At 48.4% G+C, this 27,985-nt stretch overlaps 1 protein-coding gene across 1 annotated transcript in view; it reads left to right on the top strand.

Moving 5' to 3' along the window:
- SCARA5 (scavenger receptor class A member 5) overlaps positions 1-27,985 on the top strand; it is an 89,721-nt gene that overhangs the window by 6,639 nt on the left and 55,097 nt on the right. The window contains exon 3 of the mRNA XM_081810538.1: positions 21,632-21,760. Coding sequence (XP_081666664.1) covers positions 21,632-21,760 — 129 coding nt within the window. The remainder of the gene's footprint in view (positions 1-21,631; positions 21,761-27,985) is intronic.

The following is a 27,985-nucleotide window of genomic DNA, read 5'->3' as shown; positions in this document are numbered from 1 at the left end:
GGGAAAAAAACATAGTACATATAGGGTGTGGTACTCTCCATGGTTTCGGGCGTCCACTGGGGGTCTTGGGAGTATCCCCCATGGATAAGGCGGGACTACTGTACTGAAGTTAGGAGAAGCCTTTCCAGAAAAGGCTTTAAAGACTGAACACAATTTTGTAAGGGAAGAGGAGGGTGGGGAAAGGTATCACCAGCTGTGTCAGTACCAAGCCGGGCCAGTGTTTCTGTCAGGTTACGGCCGCCCGGGACGCCTGGGTCACTGGCCAGTGCTCGGTACTCCGACGTCAGCAGAGGCCACGCTGGTTTTCACGCCCTTGATCTCGCCTTCTCCCTACCAGCCCCTCAGGAAAGAGGACTGGCTTGGCAAGAAAGAACTGGGCTACAGCATGGTGGGGGAGCCTGGAGGACCACCAGGGCCAGCCTGGGGTGCCAGTCGGGGCAGGGCAGGGACCCCAGGGCAGGGAGAGGCCAAGGGTGTGAAGTGTCACCAGGCCTCATACCCCTTACATCATCGTGCTGTCTCTTTTTCTGCACCCCTGATTTAAAAAGACCATTTGGACCAGAAGCACTGAAAATAACAGTAGTCTCAGCCACTGTACCTTCCAGGCCTCCAGCGGGGAGGAGATCCGATCAGAGGACAATTTTAGAGCCGTGCCAGTAGGAGTCCTCAGGGGTCCCCCGAGGCCCGGCACCCCTGCAGTGTGGACACAAGTTGGAAGATGTGAGGTGGAGGCTCTCAGTCCTCCAGGGCCATGTGACCTGACTGGGTCACATCCCTCTCTGGGCCTCCATGTCTGCCAATGGGGGCAGGGCAGAGAGGAGGTCTCTGTGAGGTTCTGTCCAGTTCTAGAATTCTGTGCATCAAAACAGACCTGGTCATTGCATTCAGGGTGTGGTCCTTTGAAAACCTGAGTTGGAACATGATGCTGTCCTGAGAAAGCCCACAAAGCATCCCGCCTAATGAGAGTAATAACCCAGGTGCTGACAGTAGCCAAGGAGGCTGCTGACATTCACCTTGACCCTGCTGGCATACTCACCCGGGGCCTCTGCCCCCCAGAAGGTTGCTCTTTCACCTCCTTCAAGTCTTTGCTCAAATATCACCTTCCCCATTAGGCTTCCTGTCCCCTTGCACTCCCCGCCCCTTTCCTTGCTTCTCTTTTTCCTTTATCCCATAGTCCTATTCCCCCCTAACACACTATGTAATTCTTATTTATTATGCTTATATTTACTGTCTGTTCCTTGAGGGAAGAATATAGGCTTGACAAAGGCGGGTATCTCTGTTTTGTTCACTGATGTCTCTTAAGCCTGGCACATAGTAGGTGCTCACTAATTCCTTATTGGATGAATGAATGAATGAATGAATGGACATTGGGTTCTTGAAATCTAAAGGTGGCAAAACAAATCCATCCTAAGCCTGATCTCTAAATTGTCTGGTCTCCCCCACTCTTCCGTGATCTGGCCTCCAGGCATTGGGGGTGGGGGGTTGGCGTGAGGAATCCGGAGAGACCAGAGTGTTGAGATGAAATCAGCCACCTAAGCTTGTGGGTTTCTGGTTTGACTTTTCCCCCCTTCCCTTTCATTTCTAAGAGGAAACCAGTGAGCTCTTACTTGAGGAAATTCAAGCCAGATTGGATCTGTTTCCCCAGGATTTTGTTCTTTGATCCTCATCTCTGGAGAGTGTACCTGGAGAGGGAGACGAAGGGCTGTGGGGGGAGAGGGAGGCTGATGGGAAAGCAGAGGGTGGACAGAGATGGGGAAAGGGAGGGAGGCCCGAGCCGCCTCATGGGCCCTGAGTAGATTTAAATGGTAACGTCCAGTAGGCCTTGCAGCGGCTCTGAGTCCCTTCCAGGATTTTCCCCTTGAAGGAAAGGAGATGGGGGGGAGAGGTGGTGTCTCCAATTGGCCCTGGGGTTATTAGGATCTGGGGAAGCAAAGTTGCAAAAATGCAGCACAGATATTAAAGTGTGACTCAGACTTGAATGCAGGTGGGACTTTAAAGACATGAGGACGTAAACTTGTTATTTCGGAGGTGATGCACTGAGAATCCCCCTCCCCTCCTCTCCCTCCCCCTCCCCCCTCCTTTCCTAACTTGTCTTCTCTTTCCCTCCTACCCTGTCTTTATCTCTCCCCTTCTTTCTCCGGTAGCAGGTGAGAGGGGAGGGGGAGGGGCTGTTACCTGCCTTGGTTCCTCTGTCCCCTCCATAAGAGGCCATCTCACCCAGCTCCTGCATGGTGCATCCCCACATCCTGCAGGGCGCTCGCCCACAGCCCCTGCTCCCGGACATCTTGGGACCTCCCCGCCACCCCCCGCCCCCGCCCCACACCCCTTGTTGGGCCGTGTCTCAGGACCCTGCCTCCTCCCTTGGGTCTGAGCTGTCAGCATCCCCATGGGAGCCCCCTGTTGATGGGCACGCCCCAAGGGCAGGGCGGCCTCCCCTCTGTGCCACCAGGGGGAATAGCTTCCATTCCAACTGTCTTGCTGGAATTGCATGGAAGGGCTGATGGCAGAAGGCAACCTCCAAGTTCCCCGAGCCCAGCCTCCTATGACCTCCTCGACCACTTCTACCTCTCTTTGAACAGAAACCCAAATGGGGGCCAGCTGGACCCGCTTGCCCCTCTCCCCCCCTTCCCTCCCTCTTCCCCTCTGCTCTCACCTTCCCCCGTGTGGCCTTTCTTTTCCTGTCTGTGTAGCTGTAGGCCTCTTGGGTCTGACGCCAGGAGGCGGAGAAGGCGGAGGGCGGGGTGTGGGTGGTGTTTGGCTGGGCCTGGCTCCTCCACGGTCCTTCCTGAGGGCCAGAGAAAGGTGTTAGTGTCAGAAAAATATTGTAGTCATGTTCACCCTGCGGCCTCAGACACTCCTGCACGCTCACGGCGTCATCCGGCGGCCGCAAATGGGAGGCTCGCAGAGGTAATGAGTTACACATGCTCCGGGCTGCGCCCCGTGCCTGCAGCCAGGCTGCTTGCTGAGTGTAGGGCCCGAGGCCCCCGCTCCGGCGTTCCTTCCCCATAAAATTAAATTATTCTCCTCGGGGAACCCCCTCATTTGCCTTCTCATCAATCAGATTGCCCTGGTTCATCTTGGCGCAGCTCAGGGCTGCCGGGCAGCCGCCCAAGGTCAGGGGTGGGTTTCCTGGGCGGGTCTGGCTGGGGCCTCTTTGCGGAGGGTCACCGCCCTCTACAGGTTGGAGAATCAGGCACTGGAGCGGGAGGAGAGCCGAGGTATTAAGGGGTGCGGCACCGTGGTGCTCTCGGGGGTGTGTCCAAGAGCACAGAGCAAAGCGCTGCTCCATCCATCTGTGGTCGTGGTCACCGGGTGGCCAGGCTGGGTCCTGGGTCTCTCTTGCCCAATGGGCTGCCCCTCTGTAAGATGGGGAACAGCCTGGGGAGGTGACAAGAGCCTAGACATTGAAGTTTGGCTGGTCTGGGCTCCGTGCAAGGGTGTCTTGTGTTTGCTCCCCTCCCCCATTCCCACAGGCTACCATTCACCCCACTCTCTGCCTCGCTGGGTTGGCCACTGGGGAGCGGTCCTGGCAGGAGGTAGAAGGATGGAAGACATGGAGGGTCGAATATTTATTCTCCCAGGTCCTGCCTTAAGGGGTCATCTTGGGCTGCCTGTGTCCCTCCACCCAAGGTCACAGCCCCTTATAAGCCATCCTTCCACATGGCTTTTTCCTTCCAGGTTCCAGCAGCTGTTCCCCTCCTTAACCCTGGGGGCTGGGGTGGTCACATCCAGATGGCACCACTCTAGCCTTGGTGGGCATTTCACACCCTGGCCACACTTTGCCCATATTCCTTGATTAAATCCTGTGAAGTGTCTTATTTTGACTGGCCCATCTGTTTCCCTGGGGCCTTGACTTTCTAATCCTCAGTGTCCCCATCTACAAAATGGGAATAATGTTACCGCACAAGAGCCATGGGAGAATCAGGTGACATAACCAACGTAAAGCACCTTGTGCACAGTAGACTCTAGATACACATTTCACTTCCCTGCCCTTTGGAGAGTCCCTTGTAAATCCTGGGGAAGTGAGGAAGAAGAAGAGCACAAGAGGAGGTCTGAAGCAACTGCGGTCCCCCCAGGGTCTCCCAGGAAACACCCGCATCACTTCTCAGGGTATCTTAAGGCTGGTTCTTAAGCAGAGTTTTGGTTAGTGGGCTCCCTTGTGAAGCCTAGATTTTCGGGGAAATCAAACAAAGTCTTTTAGTCCTTGTCCCCAGATAGTAGAATCTGTAAGAAATGTTCTAGATCCCGAGGGCTGCTTGTTCTGGGGCATGTGTGAGTCTATCCATTCCCTACCCTGATCAGAAGCAGGAGGCTCCGAAGGGCCTTCCTGAGGTTTGCCACCAGAAGAATCAAGGGATGAGTTTCATTGTCCCTGGGTGGAGGCTGGTGTCTTGTGGAGGGAAGAGTGAGAGGAGCCCAGAGGCCCCAAGGGCTCCTTCCGACATAAGGGGGCACAAAAGGAGCTTCTGCTCCTTCCTTCATCCAAGCCCCCAGCCTCTTAACCACAGCATGTTTCATGTGGCATTACTCTAGGGAGTGAGGGCAGTGAGGATGGCTCTGAGGGGAATGGTGCTGACCTGTCCCCTGGCCTGGCACACTCTGGAGTGGGGGTGCTGGGAGGAGGTCTGTGGGGTCAGCAGCACCATACGTGGGAAGGGAGCTGCAGGAGATGCCCTGAGTGGAGGTGTGCTGAGTCAGGGCATGGCTATTCCTCATCACATCACCCACTTCTCCCCACCCAGGGACCCTGCTCAGGTGGTTCTTGGCCTTCATTCCCTTGCTCATTCATTCATTCGTTCACTCATTTTTTCATCCTCATCTTTCAATAAGAAAGGTGATTTGCAGGCCCCCTACAGGGGCTTTGCACTCGCTATGTGCAGGGAGAGGTGCCAGGAGGCATGAGACATGGCCCTGCCCTCTGTCATTTCACTGTCACTGTGGTTAGCCTGTCCCCTGCTCTCCCCATGGTAGACCAGCACAACATCGATCCACATGCAAAGTTTACTTACCTAGAGGTGATCCGGTGGGAAAGACACTCAGGGTTTGGACCACACGGTTGGTGCAGAGCACATATAGCCTCGCTCGCCCCAGGTACCTAATCCAAACTTAACATCCTTAATGGTCTTGTCTTCTCCATTGCGGGGCTGGCATTGCATGGTGGTAAAACCATGCACTGGAGCCAGACAGGCTGGATTCCAACTCCAGCGCTGCTGCGTGCTGGCTGGGAAGCCCCGAACCCCTCCTTAGCCTCAGCTTCCCCTCCTCTAGACAATGAGCTAATAGCCCCCGACTCAGGGTTACTGTAAGAGTTACCTGAGTTATTCCACCTCAAGTCCTTTTAACAGGGCCCGATATATACCGAGCACTCCATCCATGTTTGATCTTAGGAGAAGTTTGGTTACATCCCTCTGTCTGCTTCCACCCTGGGGCCTGCCCAAGGCACCCTGCTTCCTCCACATTCTCTGTTCTCAGTCTCTAGGACGGTGAGCTTCATTCCTACCTCGTTCCCAAGTTTATCTGGTGTTGATTCCTGGTGTCAGACAATAAACAGCATGATTGCTGCCCCCCGAGTCTAGAAGCCCCGGCTTCTCTCTGTCTCTTTCCCAGGCCTTTGGCCTGGCCTTCTTGGGCCTTGTCAGCCCCTCCATTCACACTGTGCTGCAGCTGTGTGCACTTGAGTCCCTCTGGACCATAAGCCCCTCGAGTGCAGATGCTGTCTGCCTTAAATTCATCTTAATATTCCCAACACCTAGCACTGTGTCTTCCGTATGGCAGGTACCATTGCTTGTTGAATGAATGCAACATATTCTTTTTTTTTTTTTTAAGATTTTATTTATTTATTTGAGAGAGAGAATGAGATAGAGTGAGCATGAGAGGGGGGAGGGTCAGAGGGAGAAGCAGACTCCCTGCTGAGCAGGGAGCCCGATGCGGGACTCGATCCCAGAACTCCAGGATCATGACCTGAGCCGAAGGCAGTTGCTTAACCAACTGAGCCACCCAGGCGCCCTGAATGCAACATATTCTTGTTCACCAAATCCATAAGTACCAGGTGAAGGAATGCTTAAAGAGGTGAGTTTAAGACAAAAGCAACAGTGACTTCTTTCATCCTAAGATGGCAGGTTTTATGGTGCTGCTGGTGCATGCAGAAATAAAAGGTCATGGTTCCTGCCCTCAAGGGACTTAAAGGCCCCCGAAGACACAGACAGGTAGACCAGTCCTGCATTATAATTTGATTCATGCTCTAATGGAATTGGGTGCAAAGTATAGATAGAGGAGAGAAGGAGTCCTAAGTCTGCCTTGGGGAGGAAGGAAGGCGTCCTGCAGGACTAGCCGCGAGAGTGAACTATGGAAAGGCAGATAGCAGTGTGCCTGCTAGAAAGGGCACAGCAGGCTTTCCCAGTCAAGGGAGGTAGCCCAGAGCTCGGGCTGTGGAGGGACAGTGGGAGGAGGCCCTGAACGTTTACTTTTTGAGCTCTGCTAGGCCAGGCACTGCTCTAAGCGTTTGACAAGTGTGAGCTCATCTGATCCTTACATCAACCAGTGAAATGAGTCCTGTTATTAGAGCCAAGTGATATCTGAGGAAACCAAGGCTCAGAGACCTGGTAATGCCTGAGCTCACAGTTAGGAGGGAACGGTGTCTTTGTTTAGTGGGGCTGCTATGGCAATACCACAGACTGGGTGGCCTATAAACGACAGGCATTTGTTTCTCACAGTTCTGGAGGTGAGAGGTCCAAGTTCAAGGCAGATTCCGTGTCTGGTGAAGACCCTCTTAGCTGGCCTCTTCATAGATGGCCATCCTCTTATTGTCCTAACATAGTGGAAGGGGAGAGGGAGCTATCTGTGGTCTCTTCTATGAGAGCATGGATCCCATTCATGACTCTACCCTCATGACCTGATCACCTCCCACAGGCCTTACCTCCAATTATCATCACATTGGCTGCAACATATTAATTTGGGGGGGGATACAGACATTCAATATATAGTGATTGGCGTCAGGATTAACTGACTCTACAGCCCACATTCTTAATTATATTGAAGCTAAAGCCAAGTCATGGAAGGTCTTCTGTAGCATCCATAGGAATTTGGGTCTCCAGAGGCAATAGGAAGCCAGCAAAGGGTTTCAAAGTAGTGAAAGGATAAGGTCTGATTTCCATTTTAAGATGGTCACTCTAGCTGTAGTAGGACATTCGATTTTCTAGCAATTACCTCTGCTGAGCCATTTCAGTGGAGTGGGAGAGAAGCCAGAGTGCAGTGGATTAAGTCTGTCTTAAAAGAGAGGGTGAAGACCCAATGCAGACTCTGCTTTCGAGGATGGGAGGAGGCTAAATGGAGTGGGTTCAGAACAGAACAGGAGGAGAAGAATTGGATGCAGTGGGTACCTATGATTCTTTCAAGAAGTTCTGCTGTTCAAGAGGACAGAGAAATGGAGGGGAATGGAGGTCAAGAAAGATGTTTATTTTAAGATGGAAGAAAGAGTATGGTTTATGCTGATGGAGTGATACTGTGCAGAGGGAAACACTGGCTAAGTAGACGTGCTGGAATTACGTCCTTGAGTAAGTACGAGAAGGAATCTGATGTGAGTCAGGGGTGTTGGCTCAGGCAAGAGCACAGATGGTTCGACTCCAGTGACAAAGGGGAAGGCAAAGTGCTAGGGCCTGGACCCAGGTCAGTGGCTACAGTATGGGGGGAGTTTAAGGAAAGCTCTCTTCTTTTTTTTTTTTTTTAAGATTTTATTTATTTATTTGACAGAGAGAGACACAGCGAGAGAGGGAACATAAGCAGGGGGAGTGGGAGAGGGAGAAGCAGACTCCCCGCTGAGCAGGGAGCCCAATGAGGGGCTCGATCCCAGGACCCTGGGATCACGACCTGAGCCGAAGGCAGACGCTCAACTGACTGAGCCACCCAGGTGTCCCTAAGGAAAGCTCTCTTCTTATTGCTTCTGTTTTCTCAACTGGGAAAGCAAAGATGGAGGAGGAGGGATGAGACAGGTGTCCAGGGATGAGTGTGTGGTTGGCCTAGGAACAGGTAGCAAGCCTCCTGGATGGGTCTATTGGTCATGAGCTTTAAGCCAGCCCGGCAAGCACGGTGGCATGGGTTTCCGTTTCTGGCTATGCTCAGCTATGTGGATGGAAATGCAGAGTCGCACGCAGAGTTAGCTCTAACCAGATTTAGTTTTGCCAAGTGTGAGATGCCAGAGAGGGGCAGGGGATTGAGGGTGTGTCTAGCAAGTGAGTAGCGCAAATCAGGGAATGTAAATGGGACAAGGAGGGAAGGAAGGACTGAGGGGGGAGTGGAGGGATGGGGGGGTGGAGGGGTGGGGGGAGGGGGGAAGGGTCCAGGGTGCAGTCAGGAAGTACCGGAGTCAGAGTTCTTGAGGGAGCCCCCCTCAGGAAGACGGGAGAGGTGGTAATTACCTAGGACACTTGAAATGGGGATTAAGAAAGGGTTTCAATTATTGATAAAATGAATAGAAATGGAATGTGAGCCACATCTGCAATTTTAAACTTTCTAGTAGCCACACAAAGAGGTGGAGACACAGATGAAACTCATTTAGGTATGGTAATATATTTTATATGCTCTAACATATCCAAAATATTATCATTTTGATATGTAATCACTATAAAAAAAATGATTGAAGTATTTCTATTTTTTTTCCATGCTGAGCCTTCACAATCCAGTGTGTATTTTGCATTTTAAGCCCAGCTCAGTTTGGCCCACATTTCAAGTGCGTCAGGGCGGAGGTTGAAATCAAGAGAGGAAAGGAGGTCAGGAAGAGTTTGAAATGGAGACTGAGAGAGAGCGAGTGAGCAGAGAGAGGGGAAGGGTGAGCAGATGTCCCTTAGCAATGAGAAGTGTGCAGTTGCGATGTGAGAGTCCAAGATGGGGAGGAGAGAAGAGAGAGAGAACGTTCTGGAAATAGCAGCGAGGAGCAAAGAAAAATACCTACTGCACCCTTAGTCCAGTTGTATGAGAAGGGGAGGGAGAAAGCCACACTTGGGAAGGCAAGGGAAACAGGTTTCAATGAAAACAAAAAGAAGAAAGTGGAAGAAATATTCAGAGCAGAGGTTGACAAAATTAGAGATTTTTTTTAGATGGCCGGCTGGGAGGTCCAAGGGCTGCAACCGTGGGAAGGTTTCAGTAACTGGGCAGGGAAATGGTCAAAGGAGGATAAACAAGGCTGTTTGGGGATTTTTGTGGGTGATGGGGAGTCCTGAGGGTTCTGGGGCTTCTGTGGGGCTGCTGGAAGCCAAGACCCAGGACTCAGTGAGATTGGTCATGCTGGTTTCAGGGCAGAAATGGATGGTGAGGCTGTGTTTGTAGGAGGGGTCTTGCCAGGAGCACACAGAGTCCTAGGGCAACCTCTCTGCCCACCAGGGTGGTGTGTGGGCAGGGGTGGGGGGGCCTTGTCCTGCAGCATCAGGAGCTCTGGAGTTCATTATGGCTCTTATGGAGGCAAGGAAGTCAGGGGAGGCCAGGGGACGTGGCGGGGCCCGTAGCAGGGTGGTGAGAAGTGATCATAACAGAGTGATCATACGGGGTGTCCCCCTGGGTGGGCACGTGGTACAGGCAGGCACTTGTGCTCGGGGCCTCAGTATATGTCTCCATTCAGCTTCAGTGTATATTATTATCCCCAGTTTGTGGATGAGAAGGTGAAGTCTTCGGTGAGGTCAGTTGCCCAAGGTCACCCAGCCAGTCAGAGGCGGGCCCTCGGTTGAAATAGGCCAGGTTGTCTGGTCCTTAAACCCCACCCCTCTGCGCAGCTCAACCCGTTCCCTCCCGCGCCAGGCCTTGCGGCCCCTGTAAGACCAAGAGCCGTGCTGGTGGCAGCGAGGGCTAGGAGTGTGGTTTCTTGGAGTTTAAGGTTTCAGAGGTGGAGACGTTCTGGGTGATGACAAAGCCAGGGTGGGGCCGTGGGAATAATGGCAGTGATGCAGGAAACAGATGGAATGAATTATTCCAAGAGGTGACACTGGCAGGAAATAGATATAAATGCAAAGAGGCTTGGACAAGAGCACAGGGACAGGGTCTTAAATGGCTTCAGAGGGAAGTCTGGGACCTGAACCTCAGGGCAGACCTCGGGTCGGAGAAGTGCCCCGCCCTCCGCAGCACGCCTGCCCCCACTAACTACCTCTTGGGACTTCTGGCCTGGAGTCTACCCTCCACGTGCAGATTCCGCCATGGGGTTTGGAAGATATAAACACAGCTGTGAGGACGGGGCCCAGCTCCACACGTTAACCTAAGGCTCACAGAGCTGATGGGGGCGTGTGATGGTCCCAGCCTCCACACAGTGTCCTGCAGCCTTCGTGCTCCCGGGCCTTCCCACTTCCTGCTTTCTGGCTTGAGATCCATTCAAGCCGAGAAAGCCAAGAGGCTCCGAGTGCCCACGCAGAAGCCTTGTCTTTGGAAAGTGCTGTTAAGAGAAGAGGCTGCTGGGAAGGGGCTGGCTGTGGGCCTCTTCCGACACCTGGGTGTGGGTTAGTTTCTATCATTCACCTGTCACCTTGGGGAGCACAAGGAATCTAACTGATGGAGGAGGGACTAGGAAAAGAGAACATACTAGAGACCTAAAGGGGGCTGATGTCAGCAATCAGATAAGGAAGGGCAGACTAAAGAGAATTACTAAGGGCAAGGGAAACTGAGGACAAGCTTTCCCGACGAGGGCCATACACTCCAGTATGCACGAACTTTCTTGGCTTATGCCCTCTCTTTCTGCATAGTGATTAATAGAGCACAATTCGCTCTTAAAAAGTGTCTCTGTTTGAAGGTGATCTCATGGTTTGCCCACAAGTGAGCTTGACCTTGTCCCCCTTGCCCAGTGAGTTGTATTTTGGCCTCTTGGTCCTCCAGTCCCGTTTGACCTCTGTATACTCTGCCAAGTGTGGGAATTCATTTCTTCCCTCCAGAGTTATGATGACCCCGCAGCTCTGACCTAAGGACATCTATTAAGATGTAAATATAACGTCTGAAGTATGTAAAGCATTTCCAGGGTGTCCAGGGGGAGTTGCTTTTAACATGTAGGCTTATATTGGGAGTCCCCGAAGGGCATTGACGGATAAAGATAAGAAGGGAGCTGCCTTGCCAGTGGTTGGATATGGACATGAGAAGAGCCTGCCCTCCTGCCTTGCAGATGCCCAGGGCCGCCTCTGGGACCTTTGGCTTGTTGAGCGTGCCCTTTCCCTGCCCTCTGCAGATGGTCCTCCTGGTAAAGGAGTTCTGTTTTGTGATCAGGAATTAAAAAATGGTTGTTCTCACTACTCTATTTCTAGATAAGTTTTCAAAGCTCCAACGTCGTGTTTGTAGCTAGTTTAGATCCTAGATTCTAGGAGGTGATGCACCTTTTTTTTTGAGGGGCAAAATTCCATCACTGAAGGAAACCCAGAAATGGAACAGCACCTGGATACCAAGGTGAATTGAGTGGTTAGGGGATTAGTCCTACCACAAGCTCCCTGGTTGCAGTTCCTGTGTTAGGGTAAAGCTGAGATAAGGCAGACAGCCACGGGGTTCTCCTGCACGCTCTCCACGTTCTCCTGCACGCTCTTGTCATCAGTCTTGGCAGGGGCTAGCTGAGGGACAGAGAGCTTCCCTTTCCATGGCCAGACTAACTGGTCCATGCAGATGGAGTCCGGGAGTCGGCAGTCTTAGCCACTACATCTCGCTCAAGAAATGGTTGCCAAATGGACGAATAAACGGTCCTTAGGTTCCTTCCCCTGACTTCCCCATTATGCGCACCAGGACCCCAATCCTGGACCTCACATCTCCTCCTTGTGGCAAGGCTGAAACATCCCAGCCCTGCCACTTTTTTTTTTTTTTTTAAAGATTTTATCAGAGAGAGAGAGAGGGAGAATGAGCGCGAGAGTGAGAGAGATCATGAGTCGGGAGAGGGTCAGAGGGAGAGAGAGAACCAGACTCCTAGCTGAGCAGGGAGCCCGATGCGGGGCTCTATCCCAGCACTCTGGGATCACGATCTGAGCTGAAGGCAGACGCTTAACAGACTGAGCCACCCAGGCGCCCCGCAGCCCTGCCACTTTGGGTCAATGACCTAACCTTTCTGAGGCTCAGCTGTATCATCTATAAAACAGAAGTAATAATACCTGTCTTTGTGATTGTTGTTGTGCTTAGAATTAATGTTATCTAAGCACTCAGCCCAGAATAGGTGCTTGGTGGGGGAGCAGCTGTTATTCTGTTGTGACTTATTGTTGGAGGTTCCAAAGCAATTTTAAAATGTAGGCTTTGGGGAGCCTGGGTGGCTCAGTCAGTTAAACGTCTGCCTTCAGCTCAGGTTATGATCTGAGGGTCCTGGGAATCAAGCCCCACGTCGGGCTCCCTGCTCAGTGGGAAGCCTGCTTTTCCCTCTCCTTCTGCCTGCCGCTCTTCCTGCTTGTGCTCTCTCTCTGTCTCTCTCTGTCAAATAAATAAATAAAATCTTAAAAAAATTAAAATAAAATGTAGGCTTTATTATTATTCATGTATGGTGAGGCCAATAGGTCAGGGGAGGACTGCCATTGAACAGATGGTTTGTGGGGGCCTGGATGACTCAGTCGGCCAAGCGTCCGACTCTTGATTTCAGCTCAGAATTGGGAGATGGAGCCCCACATCAGGCTCCGAGCTGAGCATGAAGTCTGCTTAAGATTCTCTCTCCCTCTCCCTCTGCCCCTCCCCATCCGCTTGCTCTCTCTCTTTAAAAACAATTAAAAAGAAATAACTCTTTAAAAAAAAAAAAAGATAGTTTGTTGCTCACACCACCCCATGCCACGGGAGGGGGTTGGGTGGGTGAGGCAGTGAGCAAGCTTGGGATGCAATAGCTTGAATAATTTCAGCAGACTCTGGGACCTACGGCTGTCTCTGGTTGTCTGGTACCTGGCCCTGGGCTGAAAGGGCAGGTGGATAGTGGCCTGGAGGGAGGAAGTGGTAAAGGAGGTAGTGGTCCTATGGGCTGTTGACTGGGTGGTCTGCACATGAAAGGCTTGCTTGCAGGCGAGTTTCTTTATTTGACCCATCCCTGGGAGGGGCAATCTCCAGAGTCAGCAAGGCCCCAAGATGGTTAAGTATCAAATACAGAAACCAGAAAACATGGTTATTACAAAAGCCTAAATAATGGTTTGGGGTACCCAGTAAATCTGCCTTTAGTTTATTAGCCTCATTTTTTTTTTTTTATTAGCCTCATTTAACCACAGCCAGTAGATGTTAATTGAGCACCTGCTCTGTAGGCCAAGACCTGTGGGATACAGAAAGGAAGCACAGCTGCTGCTCTCCGGGCGCTGGCCCTCGGCAAATCGGTATTTTTCTTCATTGATTTATGGGTACAATTCTATTCACATTATTACCTGTACCGTAATGGGCCAGTTTCCCAACAAAACTCTATGCATGATAACTGTTGCTCATTCCAGGCCTTACCAGGTGACAAAGGGTCCGTGGATCTGAGGTCCATCGTCTTCACTCAGATCCACTGCACCCCCTTCTGTGTGGCTCAGCCAGCTCTGTTTTCCAGCAGAGGCCACAGAGCTGGAGGCTGCTGAGCCTGTAGGCTTCACGGACACTTCCAGCTCGGTCCCATACAGGTGGCATTGGTTGGGATCTTAGCCTTCCTCTTCCAAACCAGACACCCAGATGGCCCTCCCACCTCAACTGGGGGCGTTGGGGGAATGAGACAGGGGGTGTTAAATGTATCCGTTCCTGCCCTGAGGCTGGACCAATTCACCAGACCAAGGCGACCAGGCAATGGGAGGGAGGTTCCACTGGCGACCTGGGAAGGGTAGTGACTTAAAACTGAACAGAGCCAAGCCCTGGCTCCCACACTGCAAACACATCAGCAGATGATCTATCTCCTCTGACAAGGGGCCAGGAGAAGAATTGCGAATCTTTTTGAGAGGGCCCGAGGACCACTCTGTAGGAGGAGTGTCTTTTTGGCCCCAATTTAGGCAGAGCCCTGAGCCCGCTGTTCGAGTGACTGCATTGACAGCATTTCTTCCAATCCACGCACTGCCATGTTTGGGCAAGAGTAGGGGTGTCTTCTACCGGCTTCTGTCTGCTTCCTGGGGACTCCACGGCCCCTCCCTTTCTCCTGGGTCCCCGTGACCCGCCAGCTCACCTTGACTGCCCTCATCTCCCCTCCCTCCTGGCTTTCTCTCTCCATTCCGCAGCCCAGCTGCAAAATAATATGCACCCCAGCCAGAGTCCCTTCCTCCTGCTGAAAATAAGCACACAAGCCCTTGATTGTTTTCAAAAACTTTTATGCAGAGTAACTTGGGAAATAGATAGGGGCTGAGAAGAATAACAAATACTGCAGGGACATTACAAAATTGCAAGATATCTCCAGAAGTACCAGAAGAAACTGTTCTAGATCGTCACAACATCTAAACCGAATTAGCTCTGGTCATCCTGCCTTCCACCCGGCTCCCTTTCCTAGAAACGGACGTGAAAGTCCCAGACTCATCTGATCGTGCAGAAGACCGTGGTCACCTTTGCGGGTCACCCTCACTGGGTCATGTGCCTCGGGGGCCCAGGTCTGTGGTGCCATCGGGCACGGGTGACTGTTGCTCCCTGTCACGCAGCAGGTGGTTCAGGACCCTCCCTGACTTAGGTCAGGTTCAAGTGCAGGTGCACAGCTCTCCCTGTCGGTGTCTCGGCCTCACACCCTCCTCTTCCCTTTACCTAAGGAAAGTAAACAGTGGTGCCCATTAAAGCCAGAAAGGAAGGGCAGCTTCAAAGACAGAGGTTATTTGGGGCTGCCTATTACAATGAACAATCTGAGTGGTGAGTAACCAGAGTGAGGTTGATGAAGTCAGCCTTGGGTGGTTTTAACAAGATCCTTGGATGAGATGAGCCCCGGAGGTCCCTCCCAGCAATCAACCCTTATTTCCACCTACTATTTATGAGCTTTGGGACCAAAGAGAACAAAAGGAAAATGACTGAGTGTTTCTTGTTGGCAAAATAGAAGTAGGTGACCATTGAATCACTTGCATCCTGTTTTCTATGTTATTTAGAACCTGGTTCTTTGGAAAGAAGTAAATACTCATTTTTAATCAATTTGTTTTTTTTTTTAATGGGAGGAAAATAAATTCAAACAGAGAACTCCCCAAATGCTCTAAACTTATGATTAAGAAATTGAAAACTTATTTTTTTCAAGGAAAGGCTAAACTGATGACGGGAATAATGCAGAATGTTTTCCTGTGTTTCACAGTTAACACAAGACAGAGGCAGGCTTTGAACCTACCTCTACAGAGCCCCAAATTCATGCTTTCCCCCCAATGAGTATGTGAGGAAACAGGGAATCAGAGTTGCCAAGGCTCCCACCATAGTGTGTCCCTGACACTAGGGACCATCTCCCGGGGCATTCTCAGCTCAGCTGTTGGGGTTGAGTGGCTTAGAGATAAATTTTCCTTTTCTGTTCTTTAACCCTTGCTCCCACGCACCCCCCCACCCACCCTCAACAGACAGTACTGTAGCCCAAACTCTTTGGGGTGGGGGTGGGGGCGGAGAGACTCTCGTTCCCATGATTAAAAGGAACCCTTCACAATTTTAACCTGGGAATAATAAAGTTGTTTGGGAGAACCTCATTTGAATGTGTCTTATTAAAAAGGAATCAAAATTAAAAATCTAAACTAAGCTCTTGCAATAGTAAGGCTTTTCATGGATTTTCCAAGAATGTGTCTTCACATTCTCTTTTGATGTAACAAATGCCTTACTCCAGAACTGTGTATCTCTGCACCATAGATGTGTGATTTCATCTGGAATCAGAATCGTAAGGCCCGGGGGTGGGGCTCAGGCCCCAGGATGGCTAAGATGTTCCATGCATGATTGTACTACTCAGCCAGGATTAGCGTCAGTTCAACCCTCATGAACTGCTCCCACAGTTTACCTATATGGGCACTATGTGGCAATCTGACATCGTGGGTGAGCAAGGAAAGCCAAGATTTTGTTTAATTTAAAGACCCAAATTTTGCTCAAAGATATGGTTTTCACAGCCGACAGAAATGTATCAACTATTTCGCATAAGACAAATGTGAGACAGGACCTTTGCAGCAAAAATAAACGCCTTACACATGTCTTCATTCCTGCAAAGAACCGTATGGTGGTTCTGCTGTGGGCTGGTTGATGGGTAGAGTGTGGTCAGTGAGACACACCTTGCCCCCAGAGGACTTTTCAGACACGTTGGCAAACAAGTTTAAATAGATGATTGTGAATAATAAGGTTAGTGCAAGCGATGTACGTAAGGTTCTGACATCATTCTTTCAGTGGCACCTAATCCCTAATGTTCTACCTTTTAGAGTATTCTGTGTTTTTTTAAGATTTATTTATTTGAGAGAGAGAGAGAAATAGCGCAAGCCGGGGGGGAGGGGCAAAGGGAGAATCCTCAAGCAGATGCCGCGCTGAGCTGGGAGCCTGATGCAGGACTCAGTCCCAGGATCCTGAGATCATGACCTGAGCCAAAATCAAGAGTCAGCTGCTTAACCAACTGAGCCACCCAGGCACCCCTAGAATATTCTTAATCTTGAACATCTAAAAAGTTTGGTCTTGCTTCTCTATAAATGAAATCTCCTTCTCTATAAATGAAACCAATTTCGTCTTGCTGATGGTCGTTGTATTGTGATTTAATTACTCTCACTGGAGTCAGTGTTTCTCAGAATGTGGCTATATACAGTACAGTCATACTCAAGAGGACTTTAAATGATATACAGGTATAAATTTGTGATTCTAATAGCTAGGGATTTATTTTAATGTGTAATAGGAAGATACTAATTGTCCACTTACAGTGATATAAAATTTCCTTCTCAAATAAGTTAAGGTTCAAAAAAAAAAAATAATGAGTGGCAAATTAAATAATAGCCCAGAGATACCGGGCTGTGGCAAAATTGTGCAGGGTACATGCAGACAGAATGTCTGGAGGTGGGGAAACCATCTATCTCCTTCCAGCTGATCAGGAAGCCATAGGCCCCATGCTGAGATAAACAACATCTTCCAGCCTGGTACTCCAGGGCCAGCTCTGCAAGTCACTTTGCATTTCTTTTTTAGTTTCTATTTTTTTCCTTGGAGCCACTGGCCTTGCTCTCCCCAAGGCCCCCTCTCTTGGTTTTCTGATCTCCTGCGAAGCCACCCTCACTTCGGGAGGCCACTGCAAGATGGAAAAACCTTTTGCTTGATACCCCTGGATCTTGGAAGAGCTTTTTGTTTGTTTGTTTTGTGTGTGTGCCATTTCCTCCCTCGATCTGGTCTTGTGTGCGACCATGTCTGCAAACAACAGCTATGTTTAATAACTAACAGCTTTGCCTGATGCTTTGCTCATAACTGTTCTCACATGGAGGAAGAAAGTTTTTGTCTTAAAGTCACAGTTTTCAAATTTATCGTAGCCGTAAATCAGACCACGACGCTGACGGGAGCGATAGTGGATTCTAGCTCATCTAGGAAGGCCTGTCCTTCTCAGCTCTGCTGAGTGGCCGCCTTCTTCATGCACGCTCTGGGAACCACTTCCTGACACAGAATGAATCACTTTCTCTGCCACACAACACTGTACTTGGGCCATCTCTCTATTCCATACCGGTTTCATTCACACCTGCGTAACCGATGCCTGTTGACGTGTCTTCTTCCCCTCGGATGTGAGCCTCTGAAGGGCTGCGGCCATATTTTAAGTCCTCATTCAACAAATATTCTGAATGCCTACTACATGCCGGGCACTGGGCTAGGAACTGGGAAGGTGAAGGCGAACAGGCCGACACTGTCTCTCCCTCATGCAGCTTGTTGTCTTTGCCCTTTAGGGTGTCTGTCGTAAGTGTATTAGCGATCTGTTGCTGCATAAGAAGTTATCCCCAAACTGAGCAGCTTAAAACAACAAAGACTTATTATCTTCCCAGTTTCTGAGGAAGCCATGGGTGTGCAAGGAAAGCCAAGATTTTGGCTACTTTTTCAGATCAAAATTATATGTTTACATATATGTGTGTTTACATATAATATAATCTGGCAGGAATCTGGGAGCAGCTTAGCTTTGTTCTGGCCCATGGCCTCTCATGAGACTGCTGACAAGATCTTGGCCAGAGTGTGGTTATCTAGAGGCTTGATATGGCTGGTGAATCTGCTCCTAGGCTCACTCACGTGGCTGTAGGCTAAAGGCCTCAGTTCCTTACCAAGTAGCCTCTTCATAGGGTCCCCCTCCCCAGCTTCCCCCCAAATGGATGTTCCAAGAGAGAGAAAGTGAGTAAGGAGAAGCCAGTGTGTCTTTTGTGTAATCTCAGAAGTGACACGCTATCACTTCTGTGGATCACACCAACCAAATCCTGGTGCAGTGCAGAAGGAGACTACATAAGGGGGCAGGGATCATTGGGGGCCATCTTGAAGGCTGGCTGCTACAGTAGGGCAATTGATAGTGGGTGGTCAGTAAATGCCTGGGAAAGTTTTTACCCCAATAAGCAATAAGTCAACACTTCTACTTTTTTAAAATAGACTTTATTTTTCATAGTGGTTTTAGGTTTACAGCAAAAATAAGTGGGAAGTACAGAGCATTCCCATATACTCCCTGCCTCCCCACATGCACAGCCTCCCTCAATAGCAACATCCCCCACCAGCGTGGTACATTTGTTAGAATTGATGAACTTACATTAACACATCACTATCACCCCAAGTCCATAGTCTACATTAGGATTCACCCTTGGTGTTATGTATTTAGTGGGTTTAGACAAACATACAATGATATGTGTCCATAATTATAGTATAATATGGAGTAGTTTCACCACCCTAAAAATCCTGTCTGCTCCTCCTAGTCATCCCTCCTCCCCTCTAACCCATGCCTTTTCCAGAATGTCATGTGGAATCATAAAGCATGTAGCCTTTTCAGGTTGGCTTCTTTCACTTAGTAATATGCATGTAAACGTCCTCCATGTTTTTTCATTTCTTTTCTTTTCTTTCTTTCTTTTTTTTTTTCTTACAAGTAAGTGAACATACTTTTTGCCTTGGTTTTACTGACTGTATCATTTTGGAGTGTTTTTAATCTTCCACTAAGCCTAAATAATTTGAATGGTTTACCCAGCTAACATGCTGCTGCCACATTAAATTAAAAAGTAAGTAAATGTGTTTTAAGCAGACTTAGTAACTTGTCTTTCCCCTAAATTGTCTTTTTTCCCCTTATAATCACATTCTCTAGCTATCTTGCCAGGATCATTCATGACCTGCTTGTCTAATGCATTTGTGGAAAACCTCTGTTTGAAATTTTTATATGTTCTATTGAAGGCAGATTTTGTTTAATGTACAAAGCTGAGTCTTGCTAAAAAAAATGAAGCTCTCTAAGAAGAAGGCCTGTGTTGTGCGTTAGTTGATGAAGGGACCTGTCACCAGTGGGTGCTGGCTGTTAAACAGAAGCCTCAGATAAAGGGGAAGGGAAGTATTTTTTCTTGATGGGAAAAAAATAGGGCTTTATCATTGCAGTTTGCCCCAACAAAGGCAATGAAGGAAGAGCCCAAGATTGGTTTGGGATAAACATCAGGATAATGGCATTTCAGCATGAGCATCTTCTGACCCTTCTAGGCAGTTAGGTGAGCACTGTCATCAGGAGCACTGTCACCATCTCAAGAGGAAGCAGGGCATAGAGCAGGAGAGCTAGGACAACCATCAGGATAACAAGAACTCGTATTTGTGTAGTATCCAATGCTGTGCCTACCATTTGGACTCTAGGAAAATAGCCTTGTCTCTACTAAGTTGCAACCAGGGAGCCAGCCGCTCTCCTGAGAACAACAAAAAAAGGTGAAATGCAACAAGAAGCCTTCAGATTCTATTGTGTACAAAGGATAGAACATCCTGGAAAAGGAGACTCAGGGGAAGTTAAAAAGATGTACTCTGCTCAAGTCTTAGTGGAAAAGCAGGTTAACTTTTCAAAATTTGCAAACAGTTGAGGGTTGATGAGAATGGTGTTTGACTTTGTATTTCTTTATCAACTCGCTCCAAATTGTACCCGATGTTTTATGGAATCATTATGTAATAGTTCTACTTAGCTGTTTTAGCAGCAGTATTTTCAGTGAAATGGAGTAAATGAGTGGGAAAATGTCTTCACTCAACACTACCTCTGGGGAGCCAGGACACCAATGTGGTCACCCATCCTCTCCCTCCCGGTAACCAAACCTCCCAAAGGCCCCAGAGGTGGTCATGGTACCTGAGAGGTAATGAGTAGCCCCTGAAGCACCTCACTTGCAAACCCGAAGTTCCCAAGGAATTACAAACATCATGCCATCTTTAAAAACATTTCGGAGGGGCACCTGGGTGGCTCAGTCAGTTAAGTATCTGCCTTCAGCTCAGGTCATGATCCCACAGTCCTGGGATCAAGTCCCACATCGGGCTCCTTGCTCAGGAGGGAGTCTGCTTCTCCCTTCCTCCCCTTTCCTCGTGCTCTCTCTCTCTCTTTCTCAGATAAATAAATAAAATCTTCGAAAAAAAGTTGTAAAAATTTAAAAATAAATAATAAATAAAAAACATTTTGGAATATCAGTTATTTCAACCTTTTTCTGCTCCCACATCTTCCTCCACGTCTAGCACACTCCAGTTAGTTAGCAACATTGTCCCTCACAGGAGAGGGAGAATAAGGATAATAGGGGCATGCATGTTTTGAAAAAAATGCCCTTTACTGATTCCTACCTGCCCTGCTGGGAGTCAGGGCAGGACAGCATCTCTTCTTTCCGCTGTCAGTTGACATAGCAGATGGAGGTTAGTGGCTTCCCAGCTTCTGCACAGGCCATCTGAGAAGGTTGCCTTGAAGGAGGAGTCCAGCTGAACGATGACCAGGGGTCAGGGTACCCGCGCCCTCACCTAGGGTTTGCCACTAACATATGGCATCCTTTATCTGTAAACTGAAGGGGTTGGACTAAAAGATCCATGAGGTCCAGTAGAGCACTGATATTTTGCTGTTCCATATATGCCAGAAGCCGGTGAGCCTTGTTAGTTTCACAGAATGAAGTTACTATGTCTTCCTGTTAATCTAAACCTGTGGTTGCTAACTGGTGGTCAGATCTGGCATGTAAGTGTGTTTTGTTTACACTCCCTAGTGTTTTGTAAGTTTTTTGTCTTTTATTATTATTATTAGTTGTTGTCAACTTCTGTTGCTTCTGGCTTGTCTTGAAAATTCTGTCTCTGGCAACACCTGGCCCTTACTCCTACATCACAACCTCTTCCACAGTGGACATGTGCTGTTTGGTTCCCCAGGCCCACGTGGCCCACTTTGCTCATTTCCACCCCTTCCTGGCCACTGTAGAAGTTAAACTTTGCAACCCCTGTTTTAAATTTTCTCCATATTCTCTGGGTCCCATGGGACAATGATGCTTTGTAAAGGACACATATTCCAGCCTATTTGAGCGTTCTCTGTTGCTTGGATGGGCTCCAGAAGGGTGGGTTTGTTGGGCACGTGAGCTGTGGGCATGCCTTTCTGGCTTGTTTATGAATGCAGAAGGTGGGAGGAGAGCTAGAAGCTCAAAAGCTTGTCATGTTCTGGAAAGCTCCCCATTGTTACAGCTGCATTACAGATGTGCAGAAGGTGTATGAGAGGTTCCATGTGAACATCTCCATGCATCAGGAGAGATGAGACCAAAAGAAAAATAAAACCACCATGGGGTTTTCAAGTGTTTTATTTTCCCCTCCTCTTCTTACCCTTGTTGTCTAGGTCCATGCCACAAACGACGAGCAGGAGGCTGCTGCACTCAGCTGGGCTCCCTGTCAGCCCTGAAGCATGCTGTCCTTGGGCTCTACCTTCTGGTCTTCCTGATTCTTGTGGGCATCTTCATCTTAGCAGGTAAGGGCACCCTTTCCTCATCTGGCCTTCAAGGATGCAGCGGGAGGTGTGTAGGGAGCAAGAGCAGATGGGAACCTGAGAGCTGGAGCCTCTGCTCTTCATTTCCCCAGTCATAAGCCCAAACACTGCCCCTGTCACCATGGAAACCACAAAGGAGGAAGCTGGCTGGTCTTTCAGACCAGCACAACTCTAGGCAGCATTGCCCATTTCATGTGGGATGAGACGTTGGCAGGGGCTGTGTGATCTTGGGAAATCTTTGAGTCCAGGAGCAGAGACCTAGCTGCTCCCAGTGGCTTCTGATTTTTCCCACATCATTGTGTGACTTGGTACATCACACTGGCCCTCCCTGGAGCTCTGTGCTGTGGTTTGCACAGAGCAGGCTAAGCTCCCTTTCCTGGGGATGATGAAAATAGTCATGAGACATTTTGCCGCTGAGGCTAATCAGAGTCATAATAAGCCTGCTGCCCTTTTGCAATTACTGAGGGTGAGATGGGTTTGCCCCAGTCTAGCTGGGTTCTTCTCCCCAGTTTCCATCTGCAAGACAGGCTGGTTAGATGCTGGAGTTGGGAGCACGTTCTCCGGCCAAGAAGATGCAGAGCTCATGGACTTAGAAAAGGATCAAATGGAGGACCCCCATGCTTTGAGCAGCCTAGCTCACCACTCAAAGGTTACTCCCTTATGATATAGTTGGTGAAACAGATAGGGCAGAGGTGTGGTGGTCTCTCCTGACTCCCAGCCAGAGGGAGAGGTACACAATTCCCACCTTTCTCAATGGAGGTACGTAAGTGTTGACAAAGTAAAGCCAAGGGATCAGTTTATTTCAACCTCACCTGTCCTACATGAGTGCCTACTTTGTGTCAGGCTCCATGCCAGGAGTGGAGACACAACTAAATAAGACGCACGGGCTTCTTTCAAGAAGCTCCCAGTTGGGAGGCAAAGCAGAGGCACACAGATAGAGCCCTGTCCTAAGGTGGAATGTGATAGGGATGATGATGGCGACTGTATGTTGACACACAAATGCTGTGCTGATCTAGAGGACGCACACTCAGTGGACGTGTGGATGTTGCACGGAGGGGGGTTGGTCAGAGCAAGGCTGCTAGCCAGGCTGAGATGACTTAGATGGTTGAGGGTGGGGTCCTTGAGTTAACTCTAGGACAGGGATCTGGAGGTTAAGCACTTGCAGATGACCCTTCGCTGGAAATCATGAGGCAGATGCCCAGGACCTCACTGGTCTTGTCTCACTTTCTGTCAAGTGAGCGTAGTCATCACTCCTGTGGTGGGAGGTTCAATGCTGCCTTCACCTTCAGGGCTCTACACTCAGGGCAAAGGGCATCATTAGGGGTGGTGTCTGTCCCACCACCCATTGACCTGGGGGCGAGGGGGGTGGCCAACAGCAACAGTGAGAGAAACTCATGATTCATCTCAAGGACCCAGGGATAATATCCAGCCAGAGGATGATTTGAACATGTTCTTGGGCTGCTCAGTGGGAGATTGGGATCTGGGTTTTGTGGTCTTGGCAGCCACAACCATAACAAATTTCCAGAATTTCTGGAAACGGTTTCAGCCCAGCAGGAAAGCTAGGCTATGGTACTACAATCTCTCTGCCGAATAGGAACTTTTAGGTGACAGAAGAGGGTCTCGAAGAGAGAGCCAGACAGATGAGGACCCTGAGGCAGGTCTCTGGATCCTGGAAGGCCTGGAAGGGCATCATCTCTTGGGAAGAGAAGACCTGCCAAAGAAGGAAGGTTCTCTTCTGGTGCCTGGAGGGTTGCCATATGGAAAAGAGCAGGCATGTTCTGTGTGGCCTCAGAGGGTAGAAGTAGACAAATGGGTGGATTTTGTAAGGAGACAGATTTCCATTCAAAACAGGAGAGTTCCTAACAAGTAGTGTTGCCTGGCATGATGCAGAAAGAATTTTCTCCTGGCTTAGTCAACTTGGAGGTTGAATGGGATTTATGATGACATCCTGGAAGTTTCAGAGCGGGTGGAACACGGTTTTCCAATCTAACCAAAATGTTGCCATGCTTCCTTAGCTGTTCTGTGTGGAAACCTGGGGAAGATATTGATCATTATGATCACCTTTGAGCCTGAAGTTTCTGGGTACCAGATTGCCTGGGTGGCATGACAGTTTGGCGTGGATTTAAACTAATCTGATGAAACAGAGCATCATAATTTAGCTCTTGGCTCTGTGGCATGGCCACTCTCCCCTCCCTAGGTTCTTGTCTGGAAAATCGTGCTGGCCTCTGGGAGGGGTTTGATGAGGATGGCCAAAGAAAAATATAGTCACCAGCTGCCTCTCCCCTAGGGAGGGGACTTAGGGATGTGGTGGACAAGTCTGGGGTTCTTCAAGGAGCCTTTGCCTGACCTTAGGTAGGAAGTTTCTTCAGATTACCCTGATTGAAGACCTCCAGTGTTGCTCCTTTTGTGAAAATACCAAGACCATGGGGACATCCATGATTCAGTGTAAACCAGAGCTTGCCTGGCCTTCTGTTAGGAGTTCTGCTGTGGCTGCTTCCCCAATCTTGGGCAGAACATGTTCTTCATTGCCCTGCTGAGGTCGCCTTGCACAAGAGGTCCTAAGGACTGAATTGTGCCGTGCTCCCCCCCATTTATATGTTGAAGCCCTATCCTTCAATATGATGGTATTTGCAGGTGGGGCCTTTGGGAGGTTATTATGTCATGAGAGTAGGGCCCTCATGATGAGATTAGTGCCCTTATAAGAAGAGACAGGAGAGGGAGAGGGAGAGGGAAAGGAGAGAGAGAGAGAGAGAGAGATCTGCCATGTGAGGACACAGAGAAAAGGGGTCATCTACAAGCCAGGAAAACAGCCCTTAGCAACAGCCAAATCGGCCCACACCTTGATCTTGGACTTCCCAGTCTCCACAACTGTGACAGATAAATGTCTGTTGTTTAAACCACCCAGTCTGTGGTATTTTGTTATAGTAGCCCAGAGTGACTGAGACAGGAGGAGTTCTGTCTGAACCACTCTCAGACTTCAAACCTCTTTGTTGACACGGAGCTCATACGTCCTACAACTGGATGACAAAACCATCCAGTGCAACCAAGTGCCATGTCTGAATAAATGATGGGTAAAAAACTACAGGGGGACAAATGCTCACTCTTACTGTGTTTCAATATTGCAAAATTATAATCTAACTACATAACAATATTACTCTTATAAAACCTCACATGAGACTTCTCTCAGTTCATCTCTTTGTCCAAGTATTTGAAATAAAAGGCAAATACTATACCTCGTGTATATGCATCATCCTGGCTTCCCCTGTCTGATCCAACCATCTGGATTTAAATTATTTTCACCCAAACTATTTTCTCAGTTGGGCTTTCTACCCACCATCTACCTATCCATTCCTGACCAGCATCCTCTTGGGAACTTTCCTGATATTCCCGCAATATCACCAGTTTCTACGCACACAGCCTTCCAACATCTCTCAAGGAGGCTGCATCAGTCCCTTCTTTCCACCCCCAAATTCCTCTAAGACTTTCTATCTACTTCAACCCATTGCTTATTACCTAGACTGATGGTTCCATATTATGTTTTTGTTCTATTCCACGTTGAGTTTTGGACAGTATCGACCATCAGGCTTGAGTTCATGAACAAGAGAGTTGAGAATGGATGGTCATGGGTTATGAGGTCCTTGGTCCAGCACTTTAGGAAAGATGTGATGGAGTGAAAGTGTTAGAGGAGGGTCACTGTTACTCATGACTATTCTGGGACATGACTGTGGTGACAAAGGGTGGTCAGGAAGAACGTCTTCCACCTTTCTCCTGTCATGACACTACTAAGGAATTTGAATTCCTGCTATGAAGATGTAGTAGCAGAAAGGGGAAGTGCAAACATCTCAGTCTCTGATTTCTTGGAAAGCTGGAGTTTTATGGCGATGTAGACTACAGAACTGGAGCAGGGAGAGTTCCTGAAGAAATGGTTTAGGTTAGATATTGCAGGTTAAGATTTCAACATATGAATTTGGGAGGATGAAAACATTCAGTCCATAGCATGCGAATAAAAAGAATCATGAAATGTGTTTCCTACTCTGGGAGGGTTTCAAAGCATGAGCACACATACACATTAGGACAGTATGATGTAGCTAATGCTATGTGCCAGAGTAGAGTCTGCTTATGCAAAGGAAGGTCTGACTCCCAAGAGCTGGAGTGGCCTCAGCCTGGGGAGAGCTGAATACCAAGTGATCCAAATGTCGTTTGAACTGAGCACCCCTTTTTTTGATCACCTCATTCCAAACAGGTCTGTCTTTGACTCTGCAATCAGAGAACAGTGTGCTCAGAGCCCATATCCATTTAGATGGCAGATTACTGATCTCATTATGCATCTCAGAATTAAGAGTGTGATGCCCTTGGACTTTATTGGGACCACCTGTTGGAAACAGTGCCACGAAATTTCCCCTGCGCTTATTGTAGGGGTGCTGTTGAGGACATTGTTCAATCCATTACACAACATCAACACACGCAGAAATTATTTTCTGTCTTAGTTGCAGAAAGAGGTATGCCTTGAGGAATTAGTTTGTTTTCACCTTAAGGAGACTGTGAATCTGAAAGTAATTAAAGTTGCTCTCAAGAGGTAGTTAATGCAGACTGAGAGTGAGCTGTCATCTCATTGCAAGATATATGAATTTGAAGCTAATTAAAATGAAAACCTGGAGACAGATCTGTGGTCCACTTGCAGCTACTGTATAGACTTTCCAGAAAGCATTTTTCTGTTAGTTTCATTCCTGCCTCCATTTAGCATCTCTCACCGGTTCTTCCTTTATCTTGTTGGCATCTACTATTTTCTTACTGTATTTTCTGTATCCTTGTAAACTGCCTTAATCCTTTTTGGAACAAGGAAGGGCTTTATGCACAATTTTTGAAAAAAAATTCTGCCTACTCCCTTCCATTCTGCAAATGCATGTTTTTAAATATGCAAATGATAAGTGAATGAATGAATGAATGATGACAGAGACATGAAATCTTGGAGGGGATCTTAATTGTGGGGGGAAATAGGATTACTTCAGTTTTAGTCAAGTATCTAAATGGCATGGTAAATATGGAATCACTGCTCAAGGACATGTGACTGGTGGAAGAAGTAAGTGTCTGATTAGTTATATTATTACACATGCATATTAGTATATACTGTGTTGGCATTATAGCATGTAGGGAGAATAGTAACACAGGCAGCATCACACAGTACCTTATACTGGGTAACAATGGACTTTGAAGCCAGCCTGGGTGCGTTTGAAACCCCTTTTCTCCATTACCAACTATGAGATGTTGACCAAGTTACTTGATCTTTCTTTACTTGAGTTTCGTCATCTGAAAATGGGGGAAATAAGTATGCCTGCCCCATTGGGTTGTTATGAGATTTAAATAAGTTAATATATCAAAAGCACTTTGAAAAGAGGCTCCTGGCACCCAGTAGGCATGCTAGAAAGAGTACTGTTGTTATTACAGTGGGAGTACTACCCCCTACTATGAGTATTAATACTCATGGGTTTTTTTTCCTGGTTTTCTCTGCAGTCAATTAAGCTTGATAGTGGGAACTGAGAGTCGGAAAAAAACTTGGGTTTAGTCCCAGCTCGCCCATTAACACTCTGTAACCTAGGGAAAAATCATTGTCCGAACCTTAGTACACTCAGTTGTAAAGTGAGCAGGCTGAACTAGGTCAGTCTTTCCCAGGCTTTTTGACCATGACCTATACTAATGTATTTTACATCGCAACTAGTTCACACATCCATCCATAACCCAACTAATCCTAAATGTGTGATGGATGCCGATGATTTTCTAATCCACTCTTTTTTTTTATTATGTTATGTTAGTCACCATACAGTGCATCATTAGTTTTTGATGTAGTGTTCCATGATTCATTGTTTGTGTATAACACCCAGTGCTCCATGCAATACATGCCCTCCTTAATACCCATCACCAGGCTAACCCATCCCCCCATGCTCCTCCCCTCTGAAACCCTCAGTTTGTTTCCCAGAGTCCATAGTCTCTCATGGTTCATCTCCTGCTCTGATTCCCGCCCCCTTCATTTTTCCCTTCCTTCTCCTAATGTCCTCCATGCTATTCCTTATGTTCCACATATAAGTGAAACCATATGATAATTGTCTTTCTCTGCTTGACTTATTTCACTTAGCATAATCCCCTCCAGTTCCATCCATGTCGATGCAAATGGTGGGTATTCCTCTTTTCTGACGGCTGAGTAATATTCCA

Source organism: Leptonychotes weddellii, chromosome 2, assembly GCF_054177405.1.
Source record: "Leptonychotes weddellii isolate Sample4059 chromosome 2, ASM5417740v2, whole genome shotgun sequence".
Taxonomy (NCBI): Eukaryota; Metazoa; Chordata; class Mammalia; order Carnivora; family Phocidae; genus Leptonychotes; species Leptonychotes weddellii.
This window is presented reverse-complemented; position numbering and strand designations above follow the sequence as displayed.